The sequence below is a fragment of the Podarcis cretensis genome (genome assembly GCF_951804945.1).
Source record: "Podarcis cretensis genome assembly, chromosome: 11".
NCBI lineage: Eukaryota > Metazoa > Chordata > Lepidosauria > Squamata > Lacertidae > Podarcis > Podarcis cretensis.
In genome coordinates, this window is record NC_137180.1 from 48,297,639 (window position 1) to 48,315,457 (window position 17,819).

At 41.7% G+C, this 17,819-nt stretch overlaps 1 protein-coding gene across 1 annotated transcript in view; it reads right to left on the minus strand.

Annotated features, from left to right (window-relative positions):
* Nucleotides 1-12,643: 12,643 nt before the first annotated feature.
* WDR70 (WD repeat domain 70) overlaps nt 12,644-17,819 on the minus strand; it is a 119,868-nt gene continuing 114,692 nt past the window's right edge. The window contains exon 18 of the mRNA XM_079994872.1: nt 12,644-12,936. Within this exon, the coding sequence (XP_079850998.1) occupies nt 12,849-12,936 (88 nt within the window). The 3' untranslated portion in view covers nt 12,644-12,848. The remainder of the gene's footprint in view (nt 12,937-17,819) is intronic.

Here is a 17,819-nt window from a genome sequence, read left to right on the forward strand (position 1 = left end):
CAACAAAAAAACAACAACACTGCAATAAAGTATATGGACCAAGATATTTTGAGGCAATGTAAACCATTTTAAAACAACCCAAAATCTATAGTTCACCCCAGCCCCAGTCATGTTGGTTCAAGATAAAAGTAGATATAAAAGAGAAAATTTCCTGGATGCCAAGATTCAAGTTTGGGACAAGTGGTCTTTGGTGAGAGAACTCCAGCAGAGGTTTAAAACCACAAAATGTGCAGTGAAGTAAAATGTGGGATATAGGCTGTCAGACCTTCAAAACATACCTTTCTGAGTTAGAAACTCCCCTTTTTCCCCAGCATAGGAAACAACCACACCTTTAGTAAGTTAAAAAATGGTTTACTTACAAACTCTTCAAAGGTCAGGTTCATGTGCTTGTCCATGCAGCAGTCAGAAAAAGCTGCAGAGGCAGTAAAACTTAGTTTAGTTCCAAAGTGGTAAAAGTTTCTAAATTATTGGGAATAGAACTCAAGAATGGTTTGTGAGAGCCATGCGATCTGAGCTTGGAGCAACCACACGTTGAGCTTCTCAGACTGAAGAACAAAGGCTTCATTACCTAGTCCCTCCCAAGGTGAGCCAAGTCTGGCAGGAGAGCTTACTCTATGGTCTTAACCCCTTAATGCATTAAGTAGACTTAAGCATGTTGGTTATATATCCCACAAGTCATTTGTGGTGAAAGCTCATAATGAGTGCTCCATGTAGGATTCAAGTGGAATAGTGATCACAAATCACTAAAAATTAGTGCCTCATGAATGGCACATTGAGGCCATTCCATTTGACTGGGCCATTTTAAAGCAGTTCTTTGCAGAACTGTGAAATGATGCAATGAAGGAAGAATGATCTCACGCTTGGTTGACTGACACCATCAGGTCCAATTCAGATCCTAAAGAATTCAAAAATAATATTTGTGAGAATCAGATTTATGCAGCAGCTAATCATTCCCCAGCTCAGACACTGCTTAAAGACACTGATCCCAAAGAGGTTTTGCCGCAGAATTCGGGCAAGACAGCCGAAGCCAGAGACCCAAGCCAAGATAGGCTTGAAACAGTCAACTCAAATGCACCTCCTGCAGTTTTAACGCTGTCATGATATATGCATTTGCTCTGGTTTTCATTTGGCAAGTAGCAGTGTTTGTGTGTGAGTGTAATTAGGACTCTGGAACATAAAGTGCTGTCACGTTCAAGGAACTACGTTTCAAATTCCTTAATATTCGGAGGAGGCCGACACTGGAAATGGACATGCCTGCTAAAGTGCGTTGTGAACTTTCCAGGGAGCTCTGACAATTGGCAGCTTTGAAACCAACAGTTAAAAAGGAGCTTTCCCAAGTTCCAAAGTGTTGCTCAGGGGCGTGTGTGTGTGTGTGTGTGTGTGTGTGTGTTTGTGTGTGTATTAGGACAGCATTTAAGCCCTTGGATTCTCCTATTATGAAATCACTGGCCTTCACCAGGCACTACCTTGTTCTGTCCTTCAAAAGATGGGGGTGGGATTGGGTCAATGCCAAACACATCTCGTTTGTCCTTTGCTGGGCCTGACAAGTAAAACTCTTCAGTTACATAAATGGCTCCTGATGAATTATTTCCAAGTTAAATTCAAGCTGTTCCTTTGATCTCGTGCTGCCAGGCTAGGACTAAATGATAGTTGTTGCTGGTTCCACCCCACCAGCTTTCTTTCAGATAATTGATGGTGGCATGAAATGGACATTGTTATTTGCTCAGAGTGTGCAGCGTCCGCCTAGAGCATCTCTAGCAAATCAGTTCTGCAGGTTTCTTTCCATAAAGCTGCAAAACCCTGCTTGAGCAGAGGTGACAGTAGAACAAGAGAAATGGCTCTGGACACCTGTGTGTCATTTAGGGATGGGGGGCAAAATTCAACTCCTTTGAAGCCAAGCCAAGCGAATCTGCACATTGTAAAACGGCAGGAGAAGCGAAACGCAACCATTCTTCAAAATCCACGCTTAGGCGAAATTCACACTTATCTGAAATTTGCTATGCAGTTTGCCAAGCAAACAACGTTTACCAACAATGCATAGATCACGGGAAAGTGCACAAATATATATTATTGACAATAGCAGAGAGAAATGTGTTGTGTTAGAGGAAACTGCTTGCTAACATGTGCACATTAGTCAAAACTGCATATAAAATGTGTTTATTAGAAATCAACACTAAAACGCCGATAGCTTTTCATAAGGATTTTTGTAAAAATGCACAAATTGCTGCAAAATGTGGGAAGGGCAGTAAATGCAAAATTTATCTTTGCATTGAAGGCTCTCTCTCTCTCTCTCTCTCTCTCTCCCTCTCCCTCTCCCTCTCCCTCTCCCTCCCTCCCTCCCTCCCTCCCTCCCCTCCTTTCTAGATCCCATCCATAAAAGTTTAAGGGCACATTCCAGTCAGGCAAAAACATGGGGTGCAAAGAAGGATCAGAGAGGTGCGGTGCCTGGCCTGGGGAGTGTTCAGACTCCCCACCCCTGACATATACTCAGATCAGCATTTCACACCACAATCTGAAGTAAAGTTGGTACAAGGTAAAGTGCTGTGTCAGCTGCAGTTTTCAAGATTTCTCCCCTTTGAAAGACCCAACTAGTGCCCTTATACATTGAATTCCACCAACATCTGAACATTTTTGTTTGTAGTTTCACAGGCCTCTTCCCAATTTATTTATGTTCTTTGACCTCCTGATTTGTATTGTTTTTGTGGTGCGCTTAGATTATTTGATCTGATTCTGTTCTACTCCTCGTATTGTGTTAGTTGTTTTAAAGCGCCTTTGTCTAAAGGGGACAGGAGGTGGTGACAAAAATGTCTAAACAAAACACAAACACAACCATTCATTTGTACTACGCTACAGGGCAGCAAAAGACATATGGTTTCCTTGTTGCAGGCAATTTGTCGTCTATAAACCTTTTCTCCTTTTCCTTTCAAAAAGACCGTTACTGTTATTTTCACATGAGAGAACATTTACATGCAAAGGACAGAAATATAATGTATGTAATAAGTGTAAAGACGGAATGAAGGGAAAGGGGAGAAAGGAAGAAGGAAGAGGGAAAATAAAATGCTTACTACAACAATGCTGTGTCCCATATCCTCCCAAGACATTACTCTTGAGTAGGCAGGTGGAAGGCTTTCCAATGGGAAATCACAGCAACAAAAGATATGTACGAAATCTGACCAAAGTAAGTTTAAGTTTTCTATTTCCAGGACTTACAAATATCAACATAGGGAACATTTCAGACAAAGCAAGCTTTTTAAAGTCCCATTAAAATCAGCTAGAGAGTTAAGCATGTGTCTAATTCCCTTCAGTTGCAATCAGAACATATTAGAACTGGGCTTTGAGTTGAGTGATTAGCTCAGCCATGAAACCCATGGTGGCTGGCCCAAAATCACCCAATCTCTTGGACTTGCCTACCTCACAGGGTTGCTGTAAGGATAAGAAGGGAGATAGTCTATGCTACCCCGAACTCCTTGGAGGAAGGGCATGATAAAAACATCTAGCTACCTAAATAACTATATTAAAACATGGGTTTGGGATCTTCTAAACTGTGATGTTCTTCAACATGAGACTCATATGCTTGGATCTTTAGATGTTAGCTTCAGGAAGTCCATAAAAGGAAAGTTTCTGACAACATCCTTCCTGTTGCACCTTCAGAAAAGCCTCTCCAGAGGGTCAGGGAGCCCTCCTTAGCAATGTGGGAGGGGCCTCACAGACCTTCAAAGTGACTCTATTTTCCTTAGGACGTCCCTATTGCCGTTTTCCTTAGGACGTCCCTATTTTCATCAGAGAAATGTGTGGAGTTGTGCAACCCCCGAGCCAAGAAGACAAGTAACTATACAACCATTAGCAGACATCTAGAAACAGTCCTATATAGGGATTTTTAAAAAAATGTTTAATGTTTTATTATGTTTATATAAGTTGGAAATCGCCCAGAGTGGATGGGGCAACCCAGTCAGATGGGCGGGGTATAAATAATACAATTTGTTGTTGTTGTTGAACAAGATTGTCCCTATTTCCATCAGAGAAATGTTGCACAGAATTGACTCAGGGGACTGCAGGTGGGAGGTCTGAATAGCAACATTTCTTTCCATGGATTTCCTTAAGTTAACTTGTCTTGGGAACCCAAAACATAGATTTCATTTACGCTTCCAGACACCTTAACACCGAACCCTAAAATGTACTTTAAAACTAAACCACATCAAGTTTTTTTCTCCAATGTATAGTAACACCTGCCCCAAATGCAAATGTACCCCCCTCTGCCAATATATTCCTTGGGCTCAGTTACCGAATATTGCGATGGCTTCACCACTAATGCATTGCTTCATGTCAAAGCCCATCCTCTGGTGCTCATTCAGTCATGGGTTTTATTACCAGCTCTTTGTAAACTGTCAAGTCTCATTCCTCAGGAAGTGGAGGAGCTGACTTACTTCTTTTTAATTCCCTGTTCATTACTCAATACCACAGAATTTCCCCTCCTTCTGCACTCACTCTAACCTAGTTGCTTTCCTAAAAGCTCGTGCTTAAGGCATTTTAAATAGTTGGCTATGACTATCAGATTGTACATGCTGGGTATCAAATATGAAGGATGCAGGCATCGATATTTTATCCCAGTTGCACTTCAAAATACTTGTGAAGAGAGTGGCAATTGTAAATTTTAAAGAGGGGGGGGTATCATAGTCACTTCAAGTTTTTATATGCTTCTGCTGTCCTTGCTAACCAGGGGAAATCCCTGTTTTCTGCCACCTGATATGACATTGTCCCTATTTTGCTTTTCGATGGGTGTTGGGAATGGCTATTTATGGTATTGACAGCATGCACACAGATATGCACTAGAGGTCATATCTGGGTGGTGGGTTCAATGCATCTCTAGAGCATGTGAATTTCAACGGGGGATACATGGATACAAAATGCCTGCCCAGGGTTTCTTGTCCTGTCCCCCAGCATAATCAGCTCTCAGGATAAGCACCCCCCTCCTAGTGTGCTTGAAATGCAACTCAACAATAATGATCTATTGTGGGAACAAACATCCTATTAAAATCTTGGGAAATTCTTGGAAAGGGGATTTGGGGTCTCTGTAACTGGGTATTGGGTACTATGCGCCCCCAAAACCACCTCAATAACCTACATAATAACCCAATAAACCCACATCATTCACAGAAGCCAATCCCTGCTTCTGTTTGATAGTTCAAAATTGCAAAAATAGCAAAAATATTCCATATTTCAAACATGAAACAAAGAGAGCACCAGCCCCTGAAGCAATTCCAGTAATGGGCAAGCTGGGAGACCTTTGGCTCATCGCAATGGTGTTATCGCTCATGTCTGTTAAATATCAGTCGTCTGCTTGGTACTTCGCTGATGCTTAATTGGGCTATGATTTCATGACTCTTCAATCTGCCCTGTTCCCTGACTAAGCCCTACAATAATGAAGGGATCAGTACAGATGGGTGACATCAGCAACCCAACACAGGAGCTATTCAAGCAAACGTGGATCTCTTACGCAACCCCCTAATTTTAGGCTCTGAGTTATTGTTGTACAATTGGACAATGTCTTACAAGTCACGAGTGGCTGTTCCTAATTTGTTGATTTCAATTTCACTTTATGTTCATCTGTATAAAGCGATAGGGCTGCTCCCATTTTCCAATACAAAGTTAGGGGTGGTGGTGGGGTTTTTTTGTATGTTATCAAAATATGTCCCTGACACTTTTCTTCCACTCTTAGCTATCCTCATAACTGTAACATTAGTCGGTTTAAAATCGTGGATGTGGAAGAGGAGGTTGAATTTCATGCAACGGTCTTATCTTCCTGCTTGCTCATCTCTTTCTTAAATATGAGGGGCAAAGGACAAGACAAATGTTGACACGGAGTCCTCTCATCTCTTAAAGGTAAAGGGATCCCTGACCATTAGGTCCAGTCGTGACCGACTCTGGGGTTGCGGCGCTCATCTCGCTTTATTGGCCGAGGGAGCCGGCATACAGCTTCCAGGTCATGTGGCCAGCATGACTAAGCCACTTCTGGTGAACCAGAGCACTGCACGGAAACGCCGTTTACCTTCCCGCCGGAGCGGTACCTATTTATCTACTTGCACTTTTGACATGCTTTCAAACTGCTAGGTTGGCAGGAGCAGGGACTGAGCAACGGAAGCTCACCCCGTTGCAGGGATTCGAACTGCCGACCTTCTGATCAGCAAGTCCTAGGCTCTGTGGTTTAACCCACAGCACCACCCGCATCCCTCATCTCTTGCTACCTGTGAAAAGTAGCCTTCATGTGCAAGAGTTGGAACCCTGCCCTTTCTCCATGTGTTATCGATGGCCTCACCTCTGAGATGTGCTCACATGCCATTGCCCCTACATCTCGCAGTTCACAGTACAGTACTTGCAAACAGAATATGCAGACCAGCCTATAATGGGTTTCTAGTTAAAATGAAGCAACTCAATTAGACCAGCCTCCAGGAGAAAAAGCAACAGCCCAATTGTACCTGTTCTCCCAGGTTGTTGTTGGTTTTTTAGAGGACCGAGTTAAGAAGGAGATATGTGAATTGAGTATTTAAAGTCTCCTGCTTGGTTTCACCTTGCTTTTGGTGTGTTATTTTAGCTGTTTTGAAGGCTTTATTGTATCAGCTGTAGTTTTATCTATTTCTGTGTCAAATGTTTCGAATGAAGGATAGGTCAGAAATGTGTTTAATAAATAGTCACAATATTCTTATTTCTTATCCACATTTGGTGCCGAGTAAAAAACAGGGAAATGGCTTAAAAAGCTGAGACTCATCTGTCTCCGGTGATGTTTTTTATGTCTTGTTATAGCTTTGTTTGATGTGCTCCATGCAAAAAAACAAAAACAAATTATTGCATTTGCTTTCACGCAAATATTATGTGTGATCAGTATAGGTTTGAACCGCTGGTGCAGGATGTTCGGAAACGGGACCCTCAAAACCCAAAATTTATTTTCAGATGAGTTTAGGGTACTCTTGAGTTTAGTCTTTCCTCATCAGGGCAGGCTCCAAATTTGAGAGTCCTTGGCAAAGTGGGCACTTCCTTCATCAGTGGCCCCTGGGAGCTTACCTGGGAGCAACGGCAAATGGAAGCAGGTAGTGAGCAGAGGTAGCAGAGGCAGCAATGTTTTCAGCAGCGGCGGCGGCTGGCTGGGATTAGCTACCATTTGCATTTTCCATAATGATCTAGAGGGATGCTGTGCCAGGGATACTGTGAGAAATTTTAAAAGGTAGCTAGCACCTGTCTTTAAAAAAGGATCTAAAAGAGGGTTCAGAACAGGAGTCAATGGTTGACCTGCAGGGCTCAGGCAGGTACCCAAATAAACAGGTGGTGATGCCAGTCCTGCTCCCCATGTTTCAGATAAGCCATCCTCTTGAAGGAACTTTTTATCACATGTGGTGGACCTGCCCCAAGGTGAAAGGCTTCTGAATTGAAAAAAATGTTGAAATATACATTTATAAAGAAACCAGAGGCCTTTCTTCTTGGAATAACAGGTTTGGAATTGCCCAAGAAAGATGTTAATTTATTTTTGTATGCCACAACTGCCGCTCAAATTTTATTAGTGAAAAAGTGGAAAACGCAAGAATTACCTACGGTGGAAGAATGGCAGATGAAGAGGATGGCGTTTTCGGAGCTAGCCAACCTAACCGGAAGAGTCCGCGACCAGAAGGAGGAGGAGTATCAGGAAGAATGGACAAAATTTAATGATTATTTAGTTAAATATGTAAAATTAAATTAATTGGAAATAGCTTGCAGATATTTAATTGGCTTAGGATTTCATATAAGTTAAGTGATGAATCAATATGTTTAATTTTAAAATTAAAAGATATAAGGATGTTAATGTTTTAGTTAAATTTCATAAGAACTTTGATTTGGAAAACCATTAAAAGGAAGTGCATGGAAATTCAACCAAGGGGAAGCGAGGAAGTCACTTAACAATGTTAATAAGTGTAATTTTAATAAGGTTATGATCCATATTTGTTTACTTGTTTGTTTTGTTTATAATTTTGTGAAAATCAATAAAAAAATTAAAAAAACAACAGATAAGCCATCCTCTCTCTTGATTTCCATCTAGTATCCTTTTCTTTTCCCACAGCATTGCAGTGATACTTGGATACTATCATCATTGTCGTCGTTCGTTCATTATTTTCATCTGAACAATATGAGAATATGTAAGTCTTAACAGCTGCATGGAAATGACTAATGCTAACCTAAAAGGAAGAGGGGAAAGGATTGATTCTTAGAAGCACAGGAAGTTGCCTTATTCTGAGTCAGATCAATGATCCAGCTAGCTCAATAAGGACAAGCCGAGGTTTCAAGACTACAGATGCCAGGCATTGAACTTGGGACCGGATACCCTGAGACACAGCCTTTCATTATTCTTTCACTTTTGCTGTACATCTTCCTTAGATGAAGACCTGGTCTATTACACATGCAAATGAACCAGATGCTTAGAATACACATTGTACCACTTCAAACTGCAAATTATGGTGGGGGATCACATTTTTAAAATATATGTAAATCCTCCTTGCAACCCCCCCCCCCAAGGTAGCACATCGTAGAGAAAAGTTCCATTCCAGCCTCCTCCTTGCTGTCCTTGATTTTCTTCCATAGGGAAGCTCTCAAAAAATTGATCTCCCCACTGGTAGTCCTCATTCTGCTGCATGCTGGGGCTGAACCCAAGGCCTCCTGCATTTTGCTACCTTATTTGTGAGCAGGTAAAAAGGAGGATCATTTCTGTGATTTGGGGCTGTGTGCTACATGGGTGAAATTGGAGTAAGGGGGACTTACCATCAGTGCCAAAGAGGTGCTTGCTGCTTTTGCCATCCTCTGGGAACAAAGTTACATCACACAGAATCATTCCCAGATAGCTTTCAAACCAAACACTCTTGGCTTAGAAGCATTGGCTCATAGGGAAAATAGTAACTTAAAAGTTTAAAAATAATACCATGAGGTGGATTCAGAAGGCTCCTTTCCATGAGCAGAAAAGGTGCCATTATATATTTTCTTTTTTAATTTAATTCTTTATTATTAATATTTGTGATTTTCAATTTTATACATTTTAATAATTTTACAATCATTTTAACATTTCAAAATTCAACATCCTTTCCTCTCTTTCTGCGGTTCCTTAAATTTATTTTTTACATTTTCTACATATTTCAAATTGACTTAACTTACTCATTTATTCATCTACTTCGCATATATACTCTTATAAAACTGCAGGTTATTACAATAATCCTGCCAATGTTCTTATCTGTTTACAGTTTATTTGTAAATATTCAATAAACCATTTTCATTCTTTTATGAAAAGTTTGTTATCTTGCTTCCTCATTCTTCCAGTAAGGTTTGCCATTTCTCCATGTTCCATAATTTTTTGTATCCATTCTTCTTTTGCCGGGACTTCTTCTTTTTTCCATTTTTGGGCAAGTAACATTCTTACCATTGTAGTCGCATACAAGAATAAATTTCTATACATTTTGTGTAGTTCTGTCCCTATAATTCCAAAAAGGAAAGCTTTTTAAGGGCGCCATTAGATTCAACCCTTTACTTTGAAACTTACCCTTATTTTTTTACATTGGTGCATGATGGAACACACTTTCAGAATTACTTCATGACAAACTATGTGCATTGAGTTAATTCTTAAAATGCAATAGTGTTGACTGTTGAAGCGAACACAAAATGGCACCTCTGTCTCCTCCTTCCCAATTTCTATGCAGGGCTTCACATTTCTGCTGAACAAGTGGGGGTGGGGTGGGGAATATAGATCTACACCAGGATACTGCCCCTGTGATTCCTGCTGTCTGAGGCAGTCACCTCACTTTGCCTCATGGGTGTGCCGGCCCCAACTGCTGTAGTTTCATAACAACCCATCAATGTTGCTTTCCCCTAATTGTTTGGGTAAAAATGTATTTTCCCACAAAAGCGTGCAGGGTTTTAATGCAGTTGGCAAGCCAAGTATCCAACCAACCTTTACAAACAATTGCATATTGTTTCGTTCGAAGCATCCGTGAAACTGTTTACATGATGCGAAGCAAAGCCTTCCAACACTGCATTTCCAACTGTGAAAAACAGTAATAGGAAGTTCTAGGATAAATAACACATGTACATGTGTCATGACAACATAGCACCAAGTGCTGACCTAGAAACAAGGATATTACCAAACAAGGGTGGTGTTGTGAGGCTTTCTGGGGGCACCTGTTTTCTCGCAGACTGTATGTGCAACTTTGAACAAATAAGTTTGATCGCCAAAGACAATGCACAGTTCCAAAACTGGCTTGCTTGCTCTCTAATTATACCGGGGGTGGGGGGCAAAGTTCTTAATACGATATTCTACTATGCACTTCATACCAGAGCAATAGAAAAGCATTCTGTCACATTTCAAGAAGCAGGACTGTCAATCTGTCTCAAGTAAAAGGTAAAGTAAAGGGACCCCAGTTAAGTCCAGTCACGAACAACTCTGGGGTTGCGGTGCTCATCTCGCTTTACAGGCCGAGGGAGCAAGTGTTTGCCTGCTCCACAGACAATTTTTCCGGATCATGTGCCTTCATGTGGCTGCAACACAACTCTAGGGGACCTCCGACATCCACAAATGACACTGGATTTCTGATGATATGAAGTATGTAAGTTTGTAGGCAAGTTGCAGATGTGTTCACCAATTTGTGGCCAGAAAACAGGCAGACCTGCTGTTCCTCAGGCCATACATGCACCTGAAAGGGCCTTCAGATTATTATTTTTTTGGAGGGTCAAGTGCTTTGCTAAGGATTTTAGAAGTCCAAGATGCACGTGTGGTTGACACTAACTTCCCTGCTCCTTGCATTTTAGTTGATCTTATCAATAAGTAAAAGGGAAACTTGAACTTCTAGTGAACCCACCTTTCAGGTTGTTTTAGCTGTCAGGAATCTTATTTTCAAGGTTTTAAGGAGAACTGCTTGCCAAAAACTAACAAGGAAACTGGGTTAAGTGATGCAGCCTTTTAGATCAAAGATCCATCCAGCTGGAAGACGGTCTTTAGGAAAACAGGCAATCCTAATTCCAAAAGTGAAGAGAAAGAGCACTTGATGAACCACTAATCATTGTAAGTGAATTAAGTGTAAATGTTCTAAGAAACAGAAGGATAATTAGGGACCTTGAACTACGCTGTTTCACGTCAGACCCAGTTAATGTAGTCCTCAAGTCACCTCCATATGCTTTTGTGGGATTGGAACTATTTAAAATGGAGGGACAACTTGTTCTAAACAAATGAAAACTCGAAAAGCATCATGATTCCATCTTGTTCCATTTGGACAACAAACACAGAAAGATAATAGCTTACATGAAACATTGATCATGTATATTATGCTACTGTATAAAGTATTAGCCAACTAGAAAACTACCCTTTCTATCTTCTGCTTTGTGTATTTAACCAGGTGCCCTGTTGAAGGAGCTGCGTATGTTTAGCCTGGAAAAGGAGATATGATAGCCATCTTTAAATATCTCAAGGGCTGTCACATGGAAGAGGGAACAAGCTTGTTTTCTGCTGCTCAGGAGGGTAGGACTAAAACCAATGGCTTCAATTAACCAGAAAGGAGATTCCGACTAAACATTGGGAAGAACTTTCTGACAGTAAGAGCTGCTCAACAGTGGAACGGTTTCTTCCTTACATGGAGGTTTTTAAGCAGAGGTTGGCTGACCATCTGCCATTGATGCTTTAGCTGAGATTCCTGCATTGCAGGGGGTTCAACTAGATGACCATTGGGGTCCCTTTCAACTCTACAATTCTATTATTCTTTGATACCCAAACTATGCTAGGGCACACTAATGCACCATGCAAAGAACTGGCATGTATGTGCCTTGGAATTTTTTTTTTAAAAAAACTAAAATTAAAAATAAATTAATTTAATATATTTTTTTTAAATTAAGCCAGCCTCTTGGATGTATCCACCATTCTTTGCCCCCCAGAAGTGGTAATGCCCTATGCCTTATGCAGTTTCATATACTGCTGGAAGCATCAACTTGAGGGAGAAAATATGGACACACTGGAAATTCTGATAGATGTTACAGCACTTTCAACATAAATAGGGCAATTGCTATCACAACTCAAAACTTAGTGTTATCAGTGTGTGTACACACACACACACACAATCTGAGGCAGAGCCATACACTAAATATAAGCAATGCAGAAAAGATGTTATTGCCTCCTGGTACAGAGTAATAATTTATAGGTCTGATACAATATATGCTGCACATAGAAAATGAAAATATACATTCTATTGAAGAAATATTTAGTTCTGATATAGTTGATATAAACACATTTGTCAATGATACAATATTCTATACAATTCTTGATGCACATTTTATATGCATTAGAATAAATAAAAGCATATCTGTTATTAAAAACAAATATGGAGTGTAATCCAATACATATCTACTCAAAGGCAAGCCCCATTAATCGGATTTTATCTCAGATAAGTGTGTATAAGACTGCCACTTAAATTGTTCTAGCTGATACTATCATTATGACAAGTACCCTGTAGTCTTTAGGAGATATGTCACACCACCTGAAAAGTCACATGAGGGTAAGAAGATAACTATAGCATCCATTTTTTTTCCAAGACAGGGATTATCTAGTCTAGTATTTTTTTATATATAAAAAAACACCACATAGGCTTTTAAAGAATTCATAGTTTAAAAATAAGCTTTTATTTATGAACTCAGCTCCCTTACAAAATGCAAATGTAATGCTAAACAAATCTATGTCACTTTACGGCAATTATAGTCTTTCACATTGGTGAAAATAGCCTTGTGCGAGAAAAGCAGGAATCTGCTCTTGCATAAGGAAAAAGAAACCAAATCCTTTGTGAGCCTTTTCCAATTTAAATTCTTCAAATTTTACGTTTTTTCCACTCTGGCTTGTCATCTGTTTCATCTTCGTCTGATTCTACTTCTGCAAAAACTGCTTTTGGCTGGGTCCTAAAAAGATATTAAAGAAGAATGACGATTAAAAAGGAGCTCTGCAGAAGTTAACAACTTTGTGTTTACCCATGCAGGGCTTCAGAGGCCAAAACCAGTGCTTTGAATGGAGTCTGGAAACAAACGCGCTGCAAACCAACAAAGATCTTTCAGTACTGCTGTGTGGTGTGATTGGGGCAATCTGCCTCATTTCAATTTTGTATCTCATTCAAGTTATTTAATTGCACTGTTGTCTCTGGTATTTTTCCAGTCTTCCAGGGTTTTTATTTTTGTGGGACAGCTCTTTAAAGTTTGTTCACTATCTCAGCCAGGGATGGGGAAAATGGAGTGGCACTGGTACCACAGACTCATCTTCTGGAAGTGCCCCTCCTCACAATTCCCCTTCTTATTCAGAGTCCTTCACCCCCTGGCAAAGGGGAATCTAACTCTAGGGTCATGACACAACACCGATTGGAGTCCTCCTGGAAATCTGGTGGTCTCAGACAGCCAATTACATATACAACTGCACTGCTTGCTATACAGCTTCCAAGATATACCACACTTCCTCAGTCTCGTTCAAGGGTAGCTAACCTGATGCCCTCCAGATGAAGCTGGACTACAGTTCCTTTCATCCCTGTTGGTTATGATGTCAGGGACTGATGGGAGTTGAAACTCCAACATCTTCTGGAGAGCCAAGGATTCCCCATCCCTGGTCTAGTCTCTGCCCAGGGCAAGTTGAACTACAGTGGTACCTCAGGTTAAGTACTTAATTCGTTCCAGAGGTCTGTACTTAACCTGAAACTGTTCTTAACCTGAAGCACCACTTTAGCTAATGAGACCTCCTACTGCCACCGCGCTGCCAGAGCACAATTTCTGTTCTCATCCTGAAGCAAAGTTCTTAACCTGAAGCACTATTTCTGGGTTAGCGGTGTCTGTAACCTGAAGTGTATGTAACCCAAGGTACCACTGTACAGTCATACCTCGGGTTAAATATGCTTCGAGTTGAGCATGTTTGAGTTGCGCTCCGTGGCAACCCGGAAGTAATGGAGTGCGTTACTTCCGAGTTTCACCGCTTGCACATGCGCAGATGCTCAAAATGACGTCACGTGCATGCACAGAAGCTGCGAAAAGCGACGCACGCATGCACAGACGTGCCGTCGCTAGATACATTTACCTCTAGATGCGAATGGGGCTCCGGAATGGATCCCGTTCGTATCTAGAGGTACCACTGTTCTGGTTGAATGAGAAGTTTCTACTCCTCGCCTGCTGAACTCTGTTGACTTTCCAGTTGGAATGCAGTTAAGAGAAGAGACGGAAATACACATTAAAGGTGCACATTAGAAACAGTGCACACGTCTCATGGCATTTGCTCACTAATTGCACTGCGTTTTGGCAGCTGCTGGAAAACGAAAACAACTAATTTCATATGAACACATATTGTACCCAGCACACAAACTCAACGGATTGGAAGTTGGACCAAGACACTGCCAGCATATAAATAAATTTACACCAAGTCACCACCGGATGTTTGAAAACAACGACAACAACGAAAGCATTACATGCTCAGCAAACTATTTTTTAATACTTTGATTCCACAAACATTTTCCATTTTAACCAGTGCTTAGTTAATTTTCACACTTAAAAATTGGTCAGGAATCTCCAAGCAGCGCAGAATGTTACTACAAAACTGCATCGTTGCTGAACACACTCCAGCATGTAATTAATAAAAGGCAAGCTAGTGTTGTTTTGGCTTTTGCGCAGTAGTATTTTTTACAACATCAGAAGGACATAAAGTACTAAGTAGTTTCAGTTACCTTGGCAGTCTGTAAGGACAATAAGAGCCCAAGACTGTGCTTTTCTCTCTGGCTAAGGACTGCTTTTGCCAAACAGATTTGATAAGGACCCCACCCTGAACTCACCACTTGCCGCTTTCGAACAACTAAGTATCTAAGTGCTGCGATTAAAAAGGAAAAAAAGCACTGTAGCCAACTTGACATACTGAACCCCAGTAATGAAAGACCTTCACTCAGATTCAGCAAGGCCTGCTCAGGCATTAAAGGAAACTTCTGGGTGCAGACTATTCTGCAGGATGCAATCTGTGCAAACCACAAGACTGCTGCACAGAGGATAAATCTCAGAACTCTTAGGCAGGGCAGAGGATGTGCAATATTGCCAGATTATGTCCACTAATGACCTCTAAGAGCCAGCACAGAAAGCTTTGATCCATTTGGCTGGACCATAATCTGACTCGTCATAGAGCAGCTTCTTCCTCCCCCCTTGGCCTCTACACCAAGAGCACTGATGATCTACCACTGGTACCAACCCTGCTGCCACCTTTGCCCAAACAAAAAAGAAAAGGAGGGAGACAAACCAAAAACAATGCAAAAATTTGTTCTCATGGTGCCAGATCAGGAGCAGTATTAGTGCAAGCTGCTTCTGCAATTCCATAGGACTTGAATGATTGCTACTGAAAAAGGAACCTAGATTCCGAAACACATCGAGCTGCAATTCTTATTCACTGACACTTCTAAGAATGAGTTGGTCCACACTGCCTACTTTTTGGCCTGCCACAGATGGGAAATGTGAGCAACGCTTCAGCAGGCTGTATCACACCTGAGGGAGAGAACACATACATCTTCCTCTAGTATTTCAGAGGATGAAATCAGATCAGATGCTTTAGGGTAATTTCAAAGCCATAGGTTATTGCTGCTCACTTGGTTTAGCATTCATAAGTTGCTTCCGCTACTTGAGAGTTAATATGCAAGAGTAAACCACAACTTTCTTGGCGGTGAGCCTACAGGGGAGCCTTTGTCAATTAAAGCCATGGTTCAATAATTTGGTGCTACTGCTATGAATTGGGGGAAAGGGGACTTTCCTCCAGAATTCACACATAATTTCTAACAGAAATGACAAAAGCGGAACTATTAGTGCCCTGCCCAAACTTTAAGAAATGGGCAAAACACAAGGCAATTAAAAAGGTAAGGATAAAAATTCCTTAAAATCTGATCATGCTTTCTCATTAAGGGTCAGTGCAAAAGTAATTGCAGGGATCTCTCAAAAACATTTAACAGATTTGGAAGAAGCTGGGAGATGGCTCACTGCTGCCCCACCTCTTCTCCCCACTTTGTGCTAAACAATATCATTTTTTATATGCAAGCAACCAAATACTGTGTACTATATTCCAAGTGTGGTTGCACCATAGATTAACATGAAGGCATTTTGATATTGGCTGTTTTATTTTTGATCCCATTACTAATGATCCCCAAAATGGATTCTTTTTGCCATTGTAATTCACCAACTTGGTTCAGTTGTGGGAGGAATAGATCACAAGAGAATCAGTCCTACGCCACTGACTCACACCCCTTAATGTTTTGGCACCTGGGCTTAATTCAAAATCTTCACTGGGGGATTTCAAGTCTTCTCCGTTAGTAAGTGGGGCTTGGTGAATACCCATAACAGCTGAAAAAGTGCGCAAGAAAGACCATAAGAAACTTTGCTTATTGTAATGAGATATGGGGCTGCTTGTGCGTGAGCGCTTAGACTCTCAGAGTTTTGTAATCAGTTTCAAAACTCTCCCTCTCCGCGGAGCCATCGGTGCATGGCTCCCTTAATCGCTGGCAGAATCCGTCAGTGGGCGTTTCCGGAATTTCTTCCAACGTAAGAGTTCCTTGACAGAAACTCTACGCCTTGATTCTCTACGTGACAGCTTCCTGCGCAGAGTAGGCATCCCAAGGGGAGGTCCTGAGCTCTCCCCGCTGTTCTCACTGGAAGCGTCTCGGAGCCGTTCCTCCGACTCGGTTTCAGCTGAAACTCTCCCTCTCCCCCTGCTGGTTCCCTCCTCAGCATCCGAGGGTCTCCTAGCTTCCTGGAGCCCCTCCACCACCTGAAGCTCCAATGGCAGTTCCCTGACACTTATGCTTTTCATTGCATGTAATTTGTATAACCTGGACACCAGAGAGATTAGTTAAAGGTAAAGGTAAAGGGGCCCCTGACCATTACGTTCAGTCGTGGCCGACTCTGGGGTTGTGGCATTCATCTCGCTTTATTGGCCGAGGGAGCTGGCGTACAGCTTCCGGGTCATGACTAAGCCGCTTCTGGCGAACCAGAGCAGCACACGGAAATGCCGTTTACCTTCGCGCCAGAGCGGTACCTATTTATCTACTTGCACTTTGATGTGCTTTCGAACTGCTAGGTTGGCAGGAGCAGGGACCGAGCAACGGGAGCTCACCCCATCGTGGAGATTCGAACCGCCGACTTTCTGATCGGCAAGTCCTAAAACAAGCTCTACAATGCAGAAATCATGGTAGTTTTTTTGCAACGAGGCTGCATATCCTACCTGCTAGTTATTGTCCCAACAGCAGCACACCCACACCCGCCCAGTGTTGCTATCTGATGTGTGCATGAGCAGTGTGCTCAACTTGCCTCCTGTCTACTTCACGCCTAGCTACACTCCTAACAAGAAACCGTAATGTGAGCCACCCACTGGGCACAGTGAGCCTTCTGAATTACTTCTGCGTTTTAAAACTTTCATGTTCATTACACTGCAGGTGTCAAGGATGAAATCTAATCATTGAGGAAGATGCGACACCAAACACACACTAGGGATCTCTATTAATGCGATGGAATGAAATGGACGCACGGTTTTTCAGATAAGGGGACGTGCAAATTATGTTCTTAACGAGAAGAAAATTAAGGCATTGGTACATTTTATCTCCCCCGTAAGAAACAGTAGCTGCACCAGCGATGTCCTTAGAGGCAGCGTGCCCCTTATAGCTAGGCAAGACTTGAACTGGGAGAGGCTTTTTCTCACACAGAGGATGGCAGATACGTCTTACTTGCATAGTCCTGTCTGTTGGAGCAAGTGAGCGGTTCCCCACCACTGGAAACACAAAGTCTTACTAGGT